This window comes from Cornus florida, unplaced genomic scaffold (assembly GCF_030987335.1).
Source record: "Cornus florida cultivar Cherokee Brave unplaced genomic scaffold, ASM3098733v1 CherokeeBrave_3.0.0_Hap2_Chr02, whole genome shotgun sequence".
NCBI lineage: Eukaryota > Viridiplantae > Streptophyta > Magnoliopsida > Cornales > Cornaceae > Cornus > Cornus florida.
In genome coordinates this window covers 15,253,104-15,276,052 of record NW_026775572.1, presented here as the reverse complement: position 1 = coordinate 15,276,052, position 22,949 = coordinate 15,253,104, and the positions used below count along the sequence as shown (strand labels likewise).

The following is a 22,949-nucleotide window of genomic DNA, read 5'->3' as shown; positions in this document are numbered from 1 at the left end:
ATAAAAAGCAAAAAATAAATAAAGATAAAAAGGATAATAAAGACAAAGATAATATGGTAAACACTTTACCCACAAAAGAATGACATTGCAAATGTTTTATTTGTGAAGATCCAGGACATATAAAACCAAATTGCCCTTATCGATACAAGCAGAACTCTATCAAAAGGATACAAGAAAAGATCAACATACTTGAAGATATTGAAAAACAAATAGAAGAATTATATGAACTAGAAAGTATTTTAAAGTATTATGATTCTGACGATGATAATGAAAGTATATATAGTATCGAAAGCTTAGATAGCAACTTTGATAATGATGAAGACTTTGAACAAAAGCTTCATTCAATGGAAGATTTCGTTAAATTATTAAAGTCTACTCTATTCATAAACTAATGGCCATTGTGATATTTGTTTATGAGGTTGTAATACTTTATTTATGAGAAAAGCAGTTAATCAGTATAGCTGCCTTTATCTTTATATTATGGAGAATTTGTTTTTTCTTGGCTACTCTAGAATTCTTGCATATTGGACAAATTTCTGTCAATTTTATGTCCTTTATTTTATCTGATAATTCAGATAACTTACCCAACTTTGACTTCAGTGGGATCAGAATGAATGTAAATTCGATGTTATCCCAGAATTATAGCTCCATCTTTTACCCATTCTGGGAGAGTACTGTAAATTTGAAGGAGAATTGGACTTTCTGGCATAAAATTTTGAGTAAGCTTTTGTTCAAAAACAATGACTTGGTTTAATCGGTTAGGGAAGTTACTTAAAGAATTTAGATATTCTAATGGCATATCTTTTGGTATGGTGACAGTATAGGAATTATTACAAATTTGTGATTTTAGATACATAAGAGATTATACCAATAAGTATTTTGAGTATTTTGCAGCTACTAATAAGACAGGCGATAAAACATTACTCGATAGATATCATCAGAAATTACCAGGAAGTGTAGGAACTAAAATATGGGAAAAATGGTTAAAAAAATCCTAGATGTGATACGCTAACCATAGGAGATAAAGTTAATCATGTGTATAATATGTTAAAAGCAGAATGTAGACAACGTAAAGAATCCAAACAAATCAAAAAACAATTTCCTCATAAACAATAGTCCACCCAAGTATACCCGTTATAACTATTTTTTCCTACGATTTATACAAACAGGAAACTCCGTACCTATGGCCATTATTTTGTTAGACGTAGACATTGTTTTCTTCTATCCTTTTGAAATAACCAGAAAAACCCTTTTCTCTACAAAAACAACTATCTGTTATTTAAGCAAGCTGTTACAACCCTGGTTTCAGACTCTACGACCATAATTTTAACATGAAAATTTTTGTCAAAGCAAGAATTCCTCACGTTATTAAGTTTCCTCCAGAGATTGAGATATCTCCAGAAGTTGAAGAAATAATAAATGAAGAAAAGATGTTGTTGGAACAATTTGATCTCGCCTATAGAAATGAAGAAACCAGCTCACCAGATAGCACTGATGCATATTTGGCCCGTGTACACAGAGATGACAACCCACCAAATAGTGTTTTTGACATAAATTTGTCCAATATGCAAGAATTTTAAAGTAGCTAAGAAAAAGCAGATTCTCCACAGTATAAAGATAAAGGCAGCTTCAGCAATCAAGAAAAGTAGATTCCCAACAGTGTACAGATTAAAGCAAATCCACCAAAAGTAGATTCCCAACAGTGTACAGATTAAAGCAAATCTACCGAAAGTAGATTCCCAACAGTAAAAGTTGATAAGACTCTCCAGAGGCCGACATCAATAGTTTAGCAATAATTCATGCCATCTTATCTCTAAAAAGTATCTTTCATCTCAACCGTCTATACAGCATCTTCAAGCTTAGCCGAAGATTCATCGTTCTCCTTTCCTATAAAAAGAACTTCTCGTCTAAAGTAAAGGATCATCGAGTTTTAGAGCAGTCAAGTTTAGAACCATCAAGCATTCCAGCCTTTAGTTTCTAGTGTGTTTTGTGACTTCTTTCAGTATATTTCCTTTGTAAAATATAGTGTGAGAGTGCATCCATGTATATATAAAATAAATCATCCAGTTTGTTCTTATTCAAAACTTCCTAATCCCAATTTAGTATTTTAAGTACTTTGGGGCAAAAGACTTCGGTTGACAAAAATATCAAATATATAGATTTTATTTAGTCAGACAGTGTAGATCCTAGAATTTTCTTGAATCCAACTAGTACAAACAGCCTTAGAATTAAATTGGCAATTTCTTGTATGAGTTGACTTGAACTGTTGGCTTGTTGGCCCGTTCTTGCCGGTGTTCAGGCGTTTTTACAGGGCGTTATCAGAGCATTATCAGGTTCGGTAGTCATTTCTGTGATTTAATTGTTAAATTTATTTTATGTTTATTTTGCATGCTTCTATTGTTGGATCCAACTCAATTTTGGTATCAGAGCCTACATTGTTTCGTTAAATTTAATTTATATATAAGATCTTTTGTCTAAAGAAGTCTACAAGTCCATATTAATCTATTGCGAATTTTAATATTAAAACGTTTGTTCCAGAATCTTTCGGAAAGCTTATTTTATGTTTTAAAGCTTTTATGATATAATCATATATTATGTTGGGTCAAAGTGACAATATAACTTGTTGTGTGGTCTAAAGTCGAATATCATTTCATTTTAGAGAAATAATTGTGTGGTCCTTTCGTTTGTAAGAAAAAGTTTGTGTGGTCCCCTCATTTTATTGATAAATCAAGAAGTTGACATCATTGCACTGTAGTATTTGGGCCTTAAGCCCATGTATCGGTAAAAATCTCTTTTTATAAAGCTAAAGATGGGACAAAAAAACAAAGTTGATGATGTCACCACATACATATGTATTTGGAGCATTAACTAATTCAATTGTCTATTTGTCAAAACTGTTGGAGTTAATCGTAATTTGACAACAGCAGCCGCGCACAAGGATATGTACTATATTTAAAATTACATTAAAATATTGTATTGGTACTATCCTAATGTTACAATTAAATCTCTCTCACCATAATTCATAATTTTATAATCCGCTGCAAGTTGGCCAGCAGAGGCCCGACAGCCGCCTTTCTATCTTTTTATAATCCTTTATAATTAAATAATAATGTTTTTTTTAAGTGAAAGAAACATTCAATAATACATGTTTTTTTTTCTTATTATTTTTCTTTTTTGCTTTATTTCTATTTTACAATGGTGTTTTTACTGGGCAGTAAGCGCCCACCAACACACCCACCTTTACCGACTGACGATGGAACATAACTACGGATACACACTTTATAATGAACCAAACTGAAAGCATCGAGCTAATGCCTCAGTCGTGTTCAAGCACCACACAAAGTCCAAAAAAATTTATATTACCTGGTCACACTAAAGATGATATATAACAATTTGGTGAATTATGATTATACTTTGGTTACTCTAAGAGGACCCAAGAGTTGTGTGATTTTCCTCAGCAATCCTGCTCAGTCCCACTGCTATCAATGGCATGCTTAGTTATATAACAAACATCACTCCCTAGAAACCATTGTCACTATTACACAACTCTCATTTCTATGAGAGTTGCACGGATCGGACTTCACGGATTAAAAAATCTCAATTAGGTTAAACCCACTTGCGGAACGAAGTCAACATCAAGTGCATAATGGTTTTTAGAGCGGTTCCTACAACCCAAAAGGAGTGGAAAACTTGATGAAAACCTAACAGTTCTGTATTTGAGGATATCCGACACATGTACAGGGGCCAAAATTGGATGTTTACATGTTTGATAAATTGATATACATATCCAGCGGGTACAGAAGCATATTCATTTTATAATCCTTGATAAACAGAGAATAAGCACAAATGCTATATCATTCGACAATGGGCCACTATCATCATATTCATCTCATCAGCTGCTCATCCGTTTTGTGTAAATCTTCTTCCCAATCCATTATGATTGTTTCTGTAACAACGTACAACAAGAGGGCAACAAACAATAAATATGAGACATTCCCTCGCTAAAAAGGAAAAATATAAAAAACACTAGAATTTTTATGAAATAAGTAAGCCACTTGGTTCTTTTGTCTACAGTCATTTGTTGCTGCCACTGAGGATAACTATCATTCTGTAACACAAAGCCACACCCCTACGATACCACAACACAACAGCTAATGTGGACAGTGGTACAGTATATTCAATAAGTCACGTAAATATGCAATACTTATTTTGGACGACAGTTACATCCACAATCTTGCATCCTATCTGCTGTCAGGAAATTTTGCCTCGTAATTCTGGGGCAGCTGCATGAATACAAATTATTTTTATTTCCATTGAAGAATAACAAGAAAAATGAACTAAGCACAAAAGTGCATTTATATGAAATTACCATAAACGTTGCAGTGATCATTTTCCCAGCAAACCATCTCCCGTGGAGGGAACGTTGGGCACCCTCGGCAGGTTGTGTATTTTCAAATCGCAGGTATACAAACCCAGCACTGTTCCTGTATGTCAAAGAAAAGGGGAGCAACAGTACATCAATTTATGCTTATCAATTCTGAAAGCAGGTATTTTGGTTTTTAAACGTGTTGATAGTTGCCACTAAACATGTGACTAAACCACAATACTTGCTAAGTCCAAAGATCCTGTGGGGGCTGGTACCAAAGGGAGGGGAGTCAGCCCAAGGACCTTTGCTACATGAGGCTCGTTTCCAGCCGATTGTCCTAATCCCCTTGGGGTCTCCCACTTATTTAAACACGGAAAGGATGCATCTGCTAAACACTAATTAATATCAACAGCCTCTTCTGGGCTTAAAAATAGTCAAATTCCTCAAAACACTTAATCTAGGAAACTTCTACGATGTACAAAGGAACCATGCATTTTCATAGTAATATATAAAACACAAAATACTGGCCTACTGGGTGTTCTAGGTGTCATCTCATCAAGTATAGGTAGCCAAGAAGATTTAATTTTGGGATCACAAAAATCATTATCACTGATAAAAGAGTTCAAAAATAAAGTTGTTACTGGAAATGATGAAAGATAAGAAAATCACATAATGCTCACCAATAGCATAAAGTAATATGGTTTAACAGCCATATTGAGATATTTAGTTGGATCTAGGATGAGATACTTGCAAGAACAGTGGATTCAAAAAAAAGTGTTTCTTAGTGAATGTCTCAAAAAAGCTAATGGTACCATGATGTAACATAATTAGTATAGTCGATACCATTTACTAAGCTGTAACTAATGCATTGCATAAAAGTTTTGCTAAGACATCTAAAATATAACCCAAAAGGAAGTAGGAACTGAAGTGAGACCAACAGGCCAGTGGCCTAGCGGTACCAGCCTCTTACCTCCCAAAGGGAGGTTAGAGGTTCAAGTCTCAGAAGAGACGTGTGTGTGAGTACCAACTAGGAAAAAAAAAAAGGAACTGAAGTAAGTTTTTATTTTCCTTATATCTTGAACCATCAACCAACCTGTTGGAAAATAACTGAACAACAGAAACTTCATAAGAGGGAGGAATCACAATATTTAGTTTTTCATTCTAGTTACGAACGCAGTATCCAATTCCCAGTCAGTAATTTTATATTCATTCAATATCATGTGCTCAGAAATATTTGATCATATAATAAATACAGTTATAAAAGGAAATTATATTTATATTCGTTGCAATATGCATACACGTCCAGTTGAACATTATTTCACTTCTATAATATTTCAAATGCTACCAATTGTAATATCGGAACCAAGTTGTATCAAATGCCCATTGGCACCGTACTTGAGACTACTAACTAAAATCATTTAAATGCACTAAAGTAGGATTAACTCAAAAGGACGCGTCCTCTCTCAGAACCTATGGAAATTGTGCTGGTATGCCAACTTAAAGGCATAAACATTATACTCACACCAAGAACAGCTTTGTATAAGGTGCCCCGGAACCTTTTTTTTTTTGGATGTGTTACAAAATTTGAGAAGAAAAAACATTCCATGGAAAAGGGTTGTCCAAATTTGGCTGGTATAAAATAAGAAAATAGTAAACTAATAACTTGGCATATTTCTGGGAAGTGGCAATACAATCTGGGTCCCAACTGAAACGTGAGGAATGAAATATGGGCAGGTTGACCCAAATTCGGCCCCAACCCATCCAATATTTTATGGGCTCAGGCAACCATTATTACAATTAGAGTTAAGCTCAGTGTTATTAAAGGCGCTAGGCGCACTACGGCGCTAGAGTTCCCTTGGAGCCTAGTCGTGAGGCGTACGGCAAGGCACACGCCTGACTGATGTGAGGTGCACAAGTAAAAATTTAAAACAATAATTCTCAACAAAAAAAACACAATTAAATAATAAACATCCAGTAATATAAATACTAAATATATCACAGTTAAACCAATAAAGCAGCAGGCAAAATAGCACAATTAAAACAATTAAGCTCCATTAAGAGAAAAGCAGCAAATGGAAGATATTTAGTTTCAGTTTTGAGTCATAAAACCAAACAATCTCAAGGGACCTAAAAAATTCAGCAAACAACATTCAGCAAACAACATGCAGCAAGATGCATTCAACATTTCAAATAATCTAGCAAAATCCAGCAAACAACATTCAGCAGAACTTAGCAAACTGCATTCATAAAAATAAAAAAAAAGGCAGGAATGGTAAATTCATTCAGGAAAATGCATTCAAAATAATTCAGCAAAATACATTCAGATAATTCAGGAAGGAAAAAAAAAAAAAAAAAAGCAGGAAATTTTAAACTCATGCCACTAAGGTCCCCAAACAGTAAAACGCCATGAAAATGCAGCTGGCAGCACTCCGGAGCAAATGAGAACAAAGCAAATCAAGACATACTAAGAAGTTGTCTGGCTAATCCCTTTTCTTTTCTTTTCTTTATTTTACTCTTTTATTACACAAGAAGACAAAGTTCACTGCAACAAACTACTTGGCTACTCCCTTTTCCTTTCTTTTCTTTATTTTATTCTTTTATTGCACAAGAAGACAAAGTTCACTGCAACAAACTACTCCCTTTTCTTTCTTATTACACAAGAAGACAAAGTTCACTGCAACAAACTACTTGGCTACTCCCTTTTCTTTTCTTTATTTTATTCTTTTGCACACGAAGACAAAGTTCACTGCAACAAACTACTCCCTTTTCTTTCTTTCTCTGCTTTTGGTCTTTCATAATTTGTTCCACTCTCTCACGTTTCAATGTTGTATCCATCTTTATTTGACCATTGCTTTTCTTTTCTTTATTTTATTCTTTTATTGCACAAGACAAATTTACAAAAGCTCCTTTTTATTCCAGCACATGGCAAAAGCTGAACAGAACAAAAAAAAAAAAAAAAAATTTAAAAAACAACTTAAAAGGAAGTAAGTGATCAGGCGCGCCTGAGTAAAAGCGAGAGGCGCATCCCAGGCGCGCACATAATGAAGGTCACTGCGCCTGGGCTATCATGAGGCGCAATTCATGCGCCTGTAGGCGCCTAGTGCCTAGGCACGCCCCCAGGTGCACCTTTAATAACACTGGTTGGGCTAAAAAAACCTATAACCCGAACTTAATTTGGGAAGGGCTCAAGTTGATGTTGGCAACCCAAGCCCAAACCTAAATTCTAACATGAATTTTAAATATATAATATTTACCTATAATCGTGATCAACCTTCCTCTTTTTCAGTTTATTTTTCTGCACATCCTGATTTATTGTATACTAATAATTCGGAAAATTGATTTCTTGTCACACTGTGTATAATGTTTTATATATTTGCATTCAATGTTTAGTATCTTTACGTAGGAGTAACCAAACCCGAAGCTAGCCCAAGATCAACCTAATTTTCAGCCCAATTTCTATAACCTGAGTTCAAAAATTTTAACATGGGTTGTGATTGGGTTGGGGAATTCAGACTGAAGGTCAAGTCGGGTTTAGGTTGAGTGTTTTATTAATTAGTTTGGGTCTAGGCTTGCCCCGCAACCTATACAACTCATGAAGGTCAAGTCAGGTTTAGGTTTGAGTGTTTTATTAATTAGTTTGAGTCTAGGCTTTGCCCCAGAACCTATCAACCCATGAAGTTCCACACCTACTGAAACGGAAGGAGTGTCAACTGATATAAAAAAAGGTAAAAATTGGATGAGAAACCACAGTTAATCTAGACAACCCATAAAGTTCTGATCGGCACATGAAGAAAATAGAAAGTATATAAGAAAATAAACAGCAGAGATACTCACTTGTCCACATAAATATGTTTCAGACTTCCAAACTTCGAACATTCATGTTGAACATCGTCTTTAATATCCATATCAAAATCAGGTTCCATCTGCAGAAAATAATATAGCTTTATCATAAACAGTAAAATAAGGATGAAATTGGAATTTCTAAAAGAAGGTTTGGGTACCAACCTCTAATTTTGGATCAAACATATTCTTCAACAATAAGCATTCACTTGGGACCCCAATGGTATCAACTGAAGGTAGTGTGACAGTTGGAACTGAAAGACCTGCACCTGACAATCCTGCAAGTCCAGGAACAGAAGACTGTACAAGAGGAGCAACAAGGGAAGGAACTGCAGGTGCGGCGCCAAGAATTGGTGCAGTTGGTAGCGCAAGGCTAGGACTACTAACAACATGGGTACCTAAGGGACCACCAATGCTGCAGATGATGGATGAAGGTGTAAGATCAAGCAGATTATTATTATTTTCATGAAGTAATTAGAAACTAGGAAGTGCAAACCTTGTAGCGAAGCCACTCCGATCCAGCTTCTGCATGAGGAGTGCTCGAGAGCGTGCATTCAGAGACTGAAAATAGCAGTGTGTCAGCCTCACTTGATAGTCAAAAGATGAGTACACTAGACCCTACTAACTTGCAACAAGAAGCATAAACTTGTTGCAGGTAATTATATACCAACATTAGCGGATATGAGAAAGGAAAAACAAATAACACAGGAGATTAGACCATGCACAGAGTAGGTTGTTATTGCGACCATCTTGTTACTCTGTATAACGACAATCATTATAATTACCAAAACAGTAACAACTCTGTTTGAAAAGAGTCATGGAAGAAAGCATCTTATCAAATGCAATTGAAATTCAGTAACCATGTGCTCGAAAGGGATCTTCCTTTGCAATAATTCTACTGGCAAAGACCAAAGATTTATGATTAATTTCAATTAGGGGGTCTGAATACAGAAGCATCCTACTTAAGAAAACTCCCTATCACAGCCTGACAAGCCTAAAGATTTCACCCTAGTGTAGCATCACACTTGCATATGACAAAGTTGGCAGCCATTTTATTCTCCTATGATACACTGATTCTCCAAAAGTGCGTGAAGTACCCACATTGTATACAAGACACTCTAACAAGGGTATGAGAAATGTGTCCAACACATATAGCTTAAAAGGCAGCTAACAAACATATCCGGTAATTAATGCAACTCTTCTACCCCCAACACCCACCCCCGCCCCCACACACGCACAAAAGAAAGAGAGAAAGAAAACAGAAGGAACTTTGTGGGTCCAGCCTGTGCATTACTGAATTAAATAAATGAAGAAATTATATTAATAAATCCACCAGAAAATAAAAAAAGAGCTTCATTGAAACACTCTTAGCCAAGTATCTTTCTAATAGAAAACTACATGCATCAGAGGGGAATAACTAACCAAACCACCGCCTTCATCATCATCAAAATCACCAGCATTTGCCCCAAAATCTTGCATCCCAGGTTGATCAGAAACAGCTGAAACCTACATAAAGAGAGAAAAACAGATAAAAGATCAAACTCCACGGAAGATGTAAGAGAATTTTTTGGTAAACCTACCAAAAGAAAAGGAAGAATATTTGGTACAATCAGCATTTTTGAAGGTGTAACATGAACCAAGCGAACATACGGGAATGACAGAAGAATGCAACCCAAAACAAAAGAGAAGTACACGTCACTCATGTGGAAAGATGAAGTTGAATGGACTTCCAGGCTTGATCAACTATGTGACCCATTCACAAAACCGGTTACCCAAATTAACAAATAAAAGAAGTGTAGTCTTATTGCTTGGGATTGTTCTGTTGCTCAAAGAGTGATCCAAGACGGTGATTTCAACTTGCACATCAACTTCTCTAAAAGCAACAGAATTTCTCTAGAAACAATATTGTCCTACAATATATAAAGCAACCAACCAACCAACTATGAAAAACACAGCATACCAACCATCAGATAACTACAACTGATTAGCAGTATACATCAGTACAATAGATGAGTAAATTGTAAATTTCATGATGTAATCTAATTTAACTCGTAATGTTTGTTTTGTATTAGTCTATCAAACTGCAGAGACATATGGCCTAAGCCTCTAAAACTACAATTTCGCTTGCTCTTTGTGGGCGGGATCTGGAGAAAGCATTACTGTCATTTGCTTATGGCAATACCAACAGTTAGGATCCTCTTTTATAGAACATTATCCAGCATGGTCAATTGGGCAACAAAATTTACAAACAAGAAAGTATAGCTTTAACTTGTGCCTCTTCACACTTTTACTACATTCCCCATTCAGTATGGCATGTTCCAGTAAACACGTAACATGCCTGCATATTAAAACTATGGAGTCTACAACCAATAAACCTGTATGTCAGCATTAAAAAGAATTAAGACTCAACAGCCAGAGGGAATACCATTACTAGCATTAGATGGAATCAACTTTCATTGGATGAGTCCCATGTACAATCATGCGAGTCAACCTAATTAGGGCCTCCAATCACCGATGTCATTTAAAGATAAATGTCAAAATTTTGTTATTGATTAGAGGATTCAAAACGCACCAACTAATAATAGGCCTTCAAACTTTTTTTAGCCTATGTTCTCAGATTATTGCACAAGTTAATAGCTAGTCACTGCATGCCACAATGCCAAACTAGGTTGTATAATTCGCAACATATTTGCACTGACAACACACGTTTCAATCAAGGCACAATAGAAGTAACTCATCTAAAACATTGCCCTATTACCTAATTTGTGATAGTTTATTCACAATGGATTTCGTCATTACCAATATGATAGTGGATGGAGCATATCATTATTGCTCAAAATCAACACGTAAACATGATATCAATCATCAATTCCAGAAAGGATATGGAACATTTTAATCATCTAAGAACCATATAACTGTCTTTTTTTTTCCCCTTAATTTCAAATTATGCCTCAGTGGTAAGACTTCTAAATGTTTTTTTTTTGTTTTTTGATAAGTGGTAAGACTTCTAAATGTTTCCATAACTCAGCTGAATTTCACTACATGTTCCAAAGTTCTAACTAAAAGGAAAACCTGAATGTCGAATACAACCATATTTCCATATGAAAATTTCAACTGTGTTATGTGTGTGTAAGTTGGGGGGTTTTAGAAACAACTTCCTTACAATAGATCCCTATTGTGAGCCGATACAAGACTTGATGAAGCATTAGACTTCAGAAGCTAGATGTATAGACCAACAATAAGGCATATATGAAAAAGAATAGATTGTTAAGTTACCTTGATAAGTCGGCCTGCAATCTCCAGTTGTCCATTCAAACTCTGTGCAGCCCTAGCATCTTCAAGACGTGCGAACTGCAACCAAAAACCCATAATGTTAACCTACAATCTGAATTGGAACCTCATAGAGCATTTATGCGGGTCATTTTGGAATGGTTTTGGTCCTTTCTATGGCTACTCTTTTACTGCAGTTGTATCCTTTTCTGATGTTGCGGCCATTGTCAGGTCTCACTGCAGCCTTTAAATATTTTTTCCTGAAGTATCTATATCCATTAGATACTTTGCTTTGCTCTTTGATCAGCAAAATTCAACAGGCAGCTTGGCAACATTCTTTTCAAATTGCTCCTACAGAAGCTAAATATTGGAAACCGTACTTACCTGAACAAAACCAAAACCTTTGCTATGTCCCGTCTCAGGGTCACTGGGTAACTGCACCAACTCCACGATACCAAATGGTTCAAAAACCTGAATGTTGAACATAGATAAATTACTTCTCCTTGTGGGAGTAAAAAGAAGCACAGAAATCAATGATCCATACCATCTATATGAAGATAAAAATTGCTATCTCTATTGTCCCAAGTAAAAAATGGAAACTACAGTAATAAAAGCAGGCCTTGCCAGTTTCAATTATTTTTATTATATAGATTAATTAGTAACGGGGCTTGGTGCACTTGTAAAAAAAATTTAGGCCAACAAACAGGCAAGTTCAAATTTGAGAGCAGCCCCTTTGTACAGAATCATTTTGACGGTTTAATACTTTAATCTATCTCTAGTCCACCACTTCCAAAACCCTGTAGGCAGGAACAACACAGCATATGGCTTTTCTACTCAAATCAATTTATAATTTTATTTCAGATTAACCTTCTACATCACACCCCAATAATTGGGGAAAAGCTTGGCGGTGGTTGTTGCTGTATTAATCTTCTACATCACATTCAATTTGCCTTTTCTTTAAAATAAAGAAAAGAGTGCCAAAAACTTTTTTTTACCAATAAATAAAGAAATATCATTAGAAGCACCTAAGAGGGGGCACAATCCAATAATAAAGGCAGTATATAAAATAAAAAATAAAAAATAAAAAATAATTGATAAGTCAATCAGTATATAAAATATGGCCTATTTTATATGGCCAGTACAACTTCAGAAAACGACTAACCGCCTGTAAAAAACACTGAATTTGATCGACTCACCAAGAATGCACTAATACCATATAGCTGGTTTTATCATATCAATTCTTTTTGTAATTCCAGATCACAAATTTGCAACCTATCAAAATATGTTTTTGAATTTATTATTTTGCTTTTATTTTTAAATATTAGGATGCTATGAGATCCGATGTCACAGCTCAACAACCAAGCCAGAAGGTAAAACTGGTGAAGCTTAACCCAGTCATATACCGCATGATGCATGAACTGATTAAAAAACCCATCACGATCAATTATATAGTGAAGTTCAGGGTCATTCAATGCCCTAAAGCAAAAGATGAAAAATTAACTTCTGAGTTCTGATATAGATAGGTAGATTATAAATCTGCTTAGCTAAATAAATAAAAATAACGATCTAAAGACCATGTTCTTACCTGACGAAGTTGGTCTTCTTTTATATTGAAATGCAGATTGCCGATGTACAGCCTTCTAGCTCCCCCCGAATAAGGGCCGATAAGCCCACCAACCCCACCAGCCACAGATGTAGTCGACTGAACCAAATTCTTTTCAGCTTCTGAAGGTTTAACCATCACTGGTTGCCCAAGAAGAGGCTGACCAGAAAGAGCTATTGCCATAGGGACTGACATTGAATCAAAAAATTCAATGTACCTGCAATGAGACATGTTAGCATCAAGATGCACTGATAAATGGGATGAACAAAAACTGGAAGAAAGTGAAGATAACTATGAAATTAGCAAATTCTATTGCACACTGCCCTTCACATTTTCAGTTATTATTATTATTTAGATTTTTTCTTTTTTTTTTAAGAACACCCAAATGCCACTAAAAAGGAAATATTATCACGAATAACTGAACAACTATCCTTTCCTTTTTTTTTCACAATATTCACTTTAATCAATTCAGAACCTCAAATAAATTGCCAATCTATTGCCGCATTGCATACAACCAAAAATTTGACCAATTTATCTGAAGGAACATCGACCAACCACCAACTAAGCTTCAGAACTATCAAATTCCAATTAATGTGATGTTTGTAGTCTTCTGATAACTTTATCCTCAAATTACCTTCTATTGAATTACTAGCACATATCCTAATCTGATTCTCTCCCTCAGTTGACTCTATGTTATCCTGAGGTTTAACAGATTCAACACTACAATATGCAATGCAAACAAGGAGAAAAACTTCGGGGCTGTTTGATTATGTTCTGTGAAACAGTTCTCTTATTAGAGAACCAGAAAACAGAAAAGGCTCGAAAATTCATTTTTAAATCTATTATCTAAAATATATATATATATATATATATATATATATTACCCAAGCCAACATTCTATCTATTCTTTGAAACTCTCTGTCTTAACTATTCTTGAAAAATGTTTTCAAATACTTAACAAGGAAAAACAAAAATACTGTTTTCAAATAACAGAATGCGTTACTGTATCTCCCCTCTTTGTTATTATGGCTTTAGAGTTTATATATTACATAGTGATGTCAAGATATGATCTTCAAATTTTATTTCAAGATGCAAAATCCTACACAAACTTGATGGTTAGTATTACATATATGAGTAAAAAAAGTCATTCAAATATTAAATAATTTACAAGTTCATGCAGGAAGGGTGAAATTTACCCGACTCCCTTGGAACGTCTTGAATTGCGGTCCATTATGAGGCGTACATCTCGCACCTGAAATTGTAATTTAGAAGAATTAGGATTATTACAAATGATATTACCAATTCACAAAACAATAATTCTTCATACAGTACCATCATTGCCAGTACATTTTCATTTATCTCATAAATATTTCATTCAAATTAGTCCAGATTTTTCAATTTCTCATATAACATTTCAGAATTTTAAACAGTGATAAAATCAATAATAAATTTCATTTGACCCATTTGCAGAAGTTCTTTTTATCAAATCAAGTAGTCAGTTTCTTGTTCACAAAAGCTATGATGATGGCAGTAAGAAATACCCAGGGGCAAAGGTAAGCACCCAAAAAAATACCAGCTCTGTTGAAGTGATAAAATCAATAATAAATTTCATTGGACCCATTTGCAGAAGTTCTTTTTATTAAATCAAGTAGTCAGTTTCTTGTTCACAAAAGCTATGATGATGGCAGAAAGAAAGACCCAGGGACAAAGGTAAGCACCCAAAAAAATACCAGCATTGTCGAATGGAGAAAACCCCGACAAATTGGCGAGAACAAATTTCACTTGTGAACCGGCCCAGAACCAATCAACGACTCAAACCAACAGGTTCAACCAGTTCACAGCTGATTCTTTTTTAAATGAAAAGGTACCAAGCTACCATCCACTCTCAGTGCAAGTACTTTACCACTCAACCACACGTGACCCTAATTAGTGCAAGTCTTCTATTTAAACAATTCAAAAACTTGAGTTAATCATTTTTGTAAACAAGCAAGCCAAATTCAGGTTCTTCGGAATCGAAACTGTGACCAATCCACTCCTGCTGCAGGTACTTTACCACTCACCCACGTGCAACCCTATGTCATTATTAATGCTATTTTTTTATTAACCACTAATGTATATAACTGAGTGCAAAGGTTTGATTTCAATTCAACGGTGAGTTCAATTCATTTCCTCCAAATCTGTCTTTGACAACGACTTCCATGAATTAGAGTCGGTGTACAATTAAATCAAATTAAAATTGAGTCCAAAGGGAAAAAGGATACTTAGTATCATTGAATGTGTGGTCCTAAAGATTACTAATAAAGTTGAGGGTCCATCTTAAACACTGACAATTTTTTTGTTGCATTCTATGAAAGTGACTTCAAGGGGTAACATAGTGCAATTTTAGACAAACCCTAATATAATATTACTCCCTTTCTGTGACAATTTTTACCACAAATTCAAACACTATATAAGGCCACCATATATGATATGAAGCATCCACGATCAGAATGGATAAATAGTGAATAATTGGAACATCAGAGTGGAAAATGTCTAAACATTCCATTTCTATACTAAATCTATTGAGTCCTAAGGGAAGAAGGAACCCTAGTTTCATTGAATGCGTGGTCCTAAAGATCACTAATGAAAGGTTTGGTCCACCAACTTTCTGTTAGAAAATGAGGATCCATCTTAAACACACTGAGATTTTCTTTCCTGCTTTCCAAGAAAGTGACTTCAAGGGGTAACATATTGCACTCTTCATGTGGCGCATCACTTCAACTTCTTTGCGAACTAAGCCAATTGACATTAAGACTGATATTTTTTGGAATTCTAAATGGGGTTTCCGCTGGTTTTCTCAACTTAAGCCTAGGATTTAACTCCATCGGCTTCTATCAGGTGCACTCTGCTACCTTACAATGTGATTAACGCATTTATTTGTAATATGATAATCATTAAGAAGATCAAACCCCTCATATAATTTTGTTCTTCCTAGAAGTAAATTAAATCACAAAGAAATAACGTGTCTAGAAAATTTCCGAATATTGTATAACTTTGATGCTTCAAATATTCACTATTTATCTATTCTGATGGTCTGCATCATATCATTTACGATGAACCCATTTAGTTTCTGAATTTGCGGTAAAACTTGTGTCATACAAAGGGAGTAATATTATAATGGGGAGATGAGAGGAGGGTGGAGCTCTTTGGAAGTTAGAAATCCTCGGGGGGTGGGAGTTTGGAAATTTATTCGGAAGGGTTGGGATGATTTTTCCAAGCACATTCGGTTTTGTCTTAGAGATGGGAGGAGGATTTGTTTTTGGGCGGATGTGTGGTGTGGTGATGCTCCTCTTGCTCTTGCCTTTCCTCAGCTTTACAGGATTGCTTCGGATAGGCAGGCCTTGGTGGTTAACTGTTATCATCTTGATAATGGGAGACTGGTTTGGGATGTTCAATTCAGGCGTGCCTTTCAGGATTGGGAGATTGATGAGGCAATTCGTCTCTTGGAGTTGTTATATCGCCAGAGGATTGTGGTGGAGGATTCGGATTGTTGGTATTGGGTCGCAAACTCCAAGGGGCGTTTTGAGGTGAGGTCTTTCTTCAAGTGCCTCTCTTTTGATCCTGGAGTTCGTTTTCCTTGGAAGTCTGTTTGGCGTTCTAAGGCTCCTCTCAAAGTGGCTTTCTTTGTGTGGACTTCGGTTCTGGGTAGGATCTTAACCCAGAATAATTTGAGAAGGAGAAGCCAGGTGGTGGTCAATCATTGTTATATGTGTCTTCGTGATGAGGAATCTGTGGATCACCTTCTTATTCATTGCTCTTTGGCTAGAGAGTGTTGGGATTTGATACTTGGCTTATTTGGGTTTTATTAGGTTATGCCAGGATCTACTAGAGAGTTGATTGAGATGTGGAGAGGTTGCCATGTGGGGGCTCTCAGTCAGGATGCGTGGAGAGCTACGCCGCTTTGTGTGTGGTGGTGTATTTGGCTTGAAAGGAATAGGAGATACTTTGAAGGAAAGGCGATGTCAATTTCGGTGCTTAAATTCTCGATTATTTCAACTCTTTTTTGTTGGGTTTCAGGGAGAGATCATAGATCATTGGGGGAAATTGTTGATTTTTTGGCCTCTTTGAAAGCTTGAGTCCTTTGTGCTCTTTTGTATTTCTTTGGGTTTCGCTCCCCTCTTGAGCGTCTTTTAAAAATATTCTTTTATTTATCAAAAAAAAATAATAGGGGTGTCACACAAAGGGAGTAATATTATATCAGGGGGCATCCAGTAGAGAACAAGCAGGTGGGAAAGAGCTGGAGGTCCTTTTTAATAAGGTCAATGATTTAAAATTCATAAATAGATCAATTGTCTTTAAAATTCATTAAAAATCACTATAATTCACAGAAAACCGATTTTTATTAGATTATGTTTTAGAAGTAGACTATTGTGCATTTTGGGTCTTATGTCCAAGGTAGAAAAAAATTCCCAACTGTGATAAACGATTCCGTTATGTTACGCCGATAAGAGCCCGTGTCAGCAACTGTGAACCATGTTATCCACTCTAAAATGTACAAGCCATGCTTATAATAATTCATACAGACAAGATAATTTTGATAATGAAGTTAATATCAGATCACAAGCCATATAAGGACTATAATTAAACAAGAACTCACCTTCCCAGCCCGTGAGAAGAAATCATACACGTCTCTTTCATCTGCCTTCAAACTGATCTGCAAAAATCATATGCAATAAAATTTAAGTTAAAAAAAACTACAAAAGATATACTCAAATAGAACAATTCAAAATCAAACTCCAATCGTATTTTTGCCATTACCTGATAAGCAAAAACAGTGCGCTGATCCCGCTCAGGATCAACCTCTGGCTCTGCCACTTCTTCCTTTTTCTCTTTATGACGTCTGAAAGACAACAAAAATCACAAAGAATATCCTGAATTTATTGAACAGTAATAAAAATAATTATGTGAAAAGTATGAAGTGGAAAAGACTGGAACATTTATAAAGCAAACTTGGATATGAATGTTCCCTGAAATGAAATAAATATTCATGTTGCAAAAAGCCTCAAATTACTAAACAACAAAAAAAAGAAAAAGAAATCCCAAAATGGCAGCAAAATTTTCTCCAGTATGTGTATAAAGGCCGAACCCATGAAAAATAGTCCTGCAGGGAACTGCACGAAGTTAACTGATGGGACCAATGTACACAATTGGTGAAATTAAGAAACATTTCATTTCAAATTTAATGAGAACCAACCTGGGAATGAAGTAGCAATTAAAGGAAATGGGTATATTGAGACCAAGTAGTGAACTATGTTTCCAACTTCAGGCATTGTATTAACAACAGGTTTTGTCCCCTTCTATACACACAACCTAATCTAAATGGAAACAACATCATGAAGTCATATAATTGCAAGTACTAAAGAAGGATATAATTAATTTGAAAATGCATCAATTGAAACCTGATATTCCATGATAATCATATTCACATAAAGATGAGAACATAAAAGGCTTAACATCCATTGACCCATTTGGCTTATCAGTTATCACCACTATGACTAAGTAAGAAATCACAGTACACGGCTAGCATAAACCAGAAGGTGTTCAGCAGCACGAAACAGAATTAACAATCATGGATATGATTTAAAAAGTTAAAAAATGCATTTACGGTCTTGTGAACAAAAAGAAAACTAACTTGAGAAAGATCGCATATCTGCAAGACATTATTGCAAAATGAGAAACTGCTGCCTCTAAATATTCAGACTGTATTATTATATTCTTTTGGAATTTCAACTTTGTACTCTGATGACCACATAAATCCGGTGTACAAAATGAAAAATAACAAACAATGCAAACTGCTCTGAAGTTTTTGGTTCAACATTACAGCATTACACTGGAAACAAACAAGAAAAATCACAACAGTTCCTCCAAATGTAAATTGATGCTGAAAAAATTTGCAACCGACTGTCCGGTTGCATAACAAGTAGACTCCAGTATAAAAAGAAACACAGAAGTAGTGCAACTAAAACTATTCAAAAAGGCCTTAATTGGGGGCAAGCATTGGCATCAAGAAACCTGTAACTTTATGACAGGGAATGAGACAACATAATTATGATATTTAAAAAATATGCTGCAAAAAAATTGTGGCCAATCTTGTAGCCAACTGAACACTGAATTTCCACAAGCATCAGAAGATGAAGTGCTTCTGTTAAGCAAAGCCCATCACTCCCTCACCAGCATTTCTGCAACAGAATAAATATAATTAAGCAACTAAGCTCAGAGGTGGAGAATAGTGAAAATCATAAAATGACATCACCACCCCGGTTTAGACCTCCAACATTGAAACCCCAAATCTTGCAATGCAAGCATTTAAACAGATCCCAGAGAGTTCAGGAAGGAACATTTAAACCCATGACCTGAGTGTTCCTGAGCCTGGCTCAGTTGCCAGAATGACCATCTGAAGATTGCTCTAGCGTATCTGCGAGTTCCCAGAATCTACGTTCAATATTCAGAAATTCTAAGACTGTTAAATAACACAAGTAACTATACAAAACTCGAGAACTACTCGGGAAACATTTTATTTAGATAATAGTATGAGGCTCATTAAGCAAGCAAGGAGGATTATATGGGTGAAAAGAAGTGGATTAAAAAAATCGTCACTGACAGTGTTCATTATCCATATAATTCAGATGTGCTTCCACATACAAAAGGAAGATCAGAATCGAATGGGAGTCGAGGATAAAAAATAACAAGAAAAAAAAAAATGAAACCTAAATGTAGGGAACTGGGACTCTAAATAACCAATGTTTTAGCATCAATAATGCCTATGGTACCACGGATGACGGAAAATGATCATATCCAATAAATGAGCCTTCTATTGAGACCGCATGCTTGTTTAAAATTAATTCACTTTGGTTCTGAGATAATATAAAAGCCAACCTGATTGATACTATAGTGCATATGATTTCCTTTTCTCTCATTCACCTTTTTGGCAGTCTTTACAAATTTGCTTTTCATCCTAACTAATACAATAATTATATGACTTGAAAAATTATGGACTATTGCACCACTCAACAATTGTACACCATCGGTCAAGAAAATTGACAGTAATACCAAGTGCAGTATCTGAGAGGTGCCTCGGGGTTTCACAGCCAAAATTGCCTCAACCACACTTCTCCTATGAATTGTGTTGTCCATAATTTTTTTTATCTTTTTGTTAAGTAGCAATTACAATTACTTTCACATGTATTTTATTTAACTGGAATACCTTACAATGGAACTAAGATAATGTATAGTTTATGCCATGAAATAGGCGGAGGCGGAGGAGGAGGAGGAGGAGAATATGAAGAAGAGGCAACCTAATGAAAGAATCAAAAGACACAAAATATGCTGAAATTACAATGATCACTGTCCTTGGGAAGCCCCAGTAAGGAAACTCAAGGGTCAGTTGAATGATTGGATCACTTATCTATCGGGATCAAGGGTAGATTCTCCTTCTGTTATTAGTACCTACTGCTCCTGCAGGTGTTACTCTCCTTCCCACTTCTTATTGATTATCCAACTGCGCGCTCAAACAGAGAATTGCCATATGGATATATTTAAGACACTGACACGAGTAATTGATATTCTTTAATGTAATTGGCAATTGCTAATGTACACAGAATGGGGCATATCCCGAGTAACTAGAGTCTAGAGTGAGATAGAAGAGCGAGAGTAGGAGATCTTTGCCTCCACTCATGGTTTTAATCATGCATATATGGATATCATTTACATAGATTATATAGTAAATGTATAAGAACAATAGTTTTATCTGCATAAAAAATTCAATGTTGGAGGAATCATCATATCCGTGACGTCTTATTGCTTAAAATTACCTCTGAACGGTATTATATAGTATTAATAGATTACGTTACCCAATTTCCTTCTTTTGTAGCTATTAAATGGATATTTTGAAGTTGAACAGATCATTAACACGGAATTATGAAACTCGTACAACCAACACAATCTCAAATTGCAATTAGTCCAATAGCAGACACGTATAACTATCAAGTGCATGCCAAATTAAACAATTAATCAACTTTGAAACACCAACTGAAACGATATCTACATGAAAATTTAACATTGCAGGTTTTGAATATGTAGGCTGGTGCAAGAAGTTATATAACTTAAATTGTTAACTTCAAACTTGAAATAAGAACATAACCACAAGCAATACCTGCTTTCTCGTTCGCGTTCCCTTTCTCTTAATTCCCTCTCCTTTTCTCTTTCTCTTTCTCTCAACTCCCTGTCCCGACTCCTCTCTCTGTCTATCTCATCCCGATGCCTTTCTGAATGACTTCTGCTTCTACGTGACCGCTCTCGCTCTTTTTCCCTCTCTCTCTCCTTGTCCAATTCACGATCAGGCTCTCTCCGGTCCCGTTCACGATACCTTTCTCTGTCTCTCTCTTTTTCTCTTTCTCTGTCTCTCTCCTTTCCGTTCCTATCCTCCTTGTCCCTGTCTCTATGTTCACGGCTACTCCTGTGCCGATCCCTCTCACTCCTCTCTCCATCTCTGGGAGATGAGCGATGACGTGACGAGCCCCTTTCCCTGTCCCGATCACGAGAATCATCCCCAGACTTCGAGCGCTTTGACCGGTGATCATGATCATCATCGTTCTCATCACTCCTGTGCTTTGAACTCCGTCTCTGGTCTTTCTCCTCAGATTTAACAGGTTCTTCACCACCATTTGCTGTTCCCTTTGATTTCTGAGGTTCCGGATTCTCTACTGTCTTCTTCAATACTGTATTCTCCAAATAATCATACTCATCGAAATCCATTGGACAATCTTTAAATCAAACAATACAAAACAGACAAGATATTAACCCTTGTGGCTGATAAGATCTGCAACATAGTTAAACAGTCTAATAAAATTTCATAACAACTTTTAGCGACAGCTAAAGGAAAGAAAATAATTATGAATTCAAATTCAGTCTTTATAAACAGGAAATTTTAAATTGAACTTTCCAATGTGAATAAAAATTTTATCGCAAGCAGTAATTATCTAAAGCCTCGGGACCAGAACACAAAGAGGTTAAATCCAGTTGAAATCTAGATCATGTCTCCTAAGGTAGCTACAAGATAATATAATTATCCATGTATTATAAATATTTATAAATATATATATACACAAAAATATTCTACTTCACGACTCAGATTTCACCTTTATCAGACAAACAATAACTCAATTGAGTAATCATAACTATCAATTTGCAACGCCAAACTAATCACACTTGTTGTAATGTATTTGAAAACACAATTGACCACCAAAGAAACATAATTGCTTCTGAAATCTTTTCAAACCCCAATTAAAATAATCGATCGAAAGTGGCTTACAGTGCCGTATAAGTATTAATCCCAAAACCCTAGAACAAGAAATCATGAAGGAACAAAAAGAATGTGTTGCCTTTTTACAGTTTGTGAGATTTACCTGAGAGTATGAACAGCGAAGAGAAGAGTCCGAAACGTGGAATGAATAAGAGATATCTACCTCACTGCGTCTGAAGTTGCTGCTTTAGGGCAAGAGTTTCGACAATTTGGGGTCGGCGGGATTTTATTTATAGTATACTGGTTTCGGGTACGGTATGTGAAAGTTAAAACCGAGTGGGATCCTATTCGGCTTCGGTTTTGAACCAGGGTTGGTGAATTGGATCCAATCTGGGTCAAGTTATTCAATCTCAATAACCTCTAAAATTAACATCAAATATGCTCTAAATAACCAGTTGGATAAAAGCATGACTAATACGGGCCATGCTGGCTATGGTTTTTTTTTTCTTTTCCTTCTTGCTATTCTTGGTTGTCTTCAAATAATTTATTATTCTCTACAATAATAATAAATAAATAAATAAATAATTGCA

The 22,949-nt window shown here is 35.6% G+C and overlaps 1 protein-coding gene across 5 annotated transcripts; it reads right to left on the bottom strand.

Annotated features, from left to right (window-relative positions):
• Nucleotides 1–3,690: 3,690 nt before the first annotated feature.
• LOC132293827 (uncharacterized) lies at nucleotides 3,691–22,638 on the bottom strand. Of its 5 annotated transcripts, none has more exons than XM_059791461.1 (15): nucleotides 22,523–22,635; nucleotides 21,271–21,936; nucleotides 17,877–17,958; nucleotides 17,716–17,772; nucleotides 14,276–14,331; nucleotides 13,062–13,296; nucleotides 11,861–11,947; nucleotides 11,483–11,557; nucleotides 9,629–9,712; nucleotides 8,703–8,767; nucleotides 8,372–8,621; nucleotides 8,201–8,289; nucleotides 4,370–4,484; nucleotides 4,205–4,283; nucleotides 3,691–3,946 (listed from the first exon to the last, which is right to left on the bottom strand). In XM_059791461.1, the coding sequence occupies exons 2-14, from the start codon at nucleotides 21,870–21,872 to the stop codon at nucleotides 4,242–4,244; spliced, it is 1,839 nt and encodes a 612-aa protein (XP_059647444.1). In that variant the 5' UTR covers nucleotides 21,873–21,936; nucleotides 22,523–22,635; the 3' UTR covers nucleotides 3,691–3,946; nucleotides 4,205–4,241. The 5 variants fall into 5 exon arrangements, with proteins under 5 accessions (XP_059647444.1, XP_059647445.1, XP_059647446.1 ...); XM_059791462.1 differs by having other exon boundaries at nucleotides 4,225–4,283; XM_059791463.1 differs by having other exon boundaries at nucleotides 3,691–4,283; nucleotides 21,271–21,880; nucleotides 22,523–22,638.
• Nucleotides 22,639–22,949: the final 311 nt, after the last annotated feature.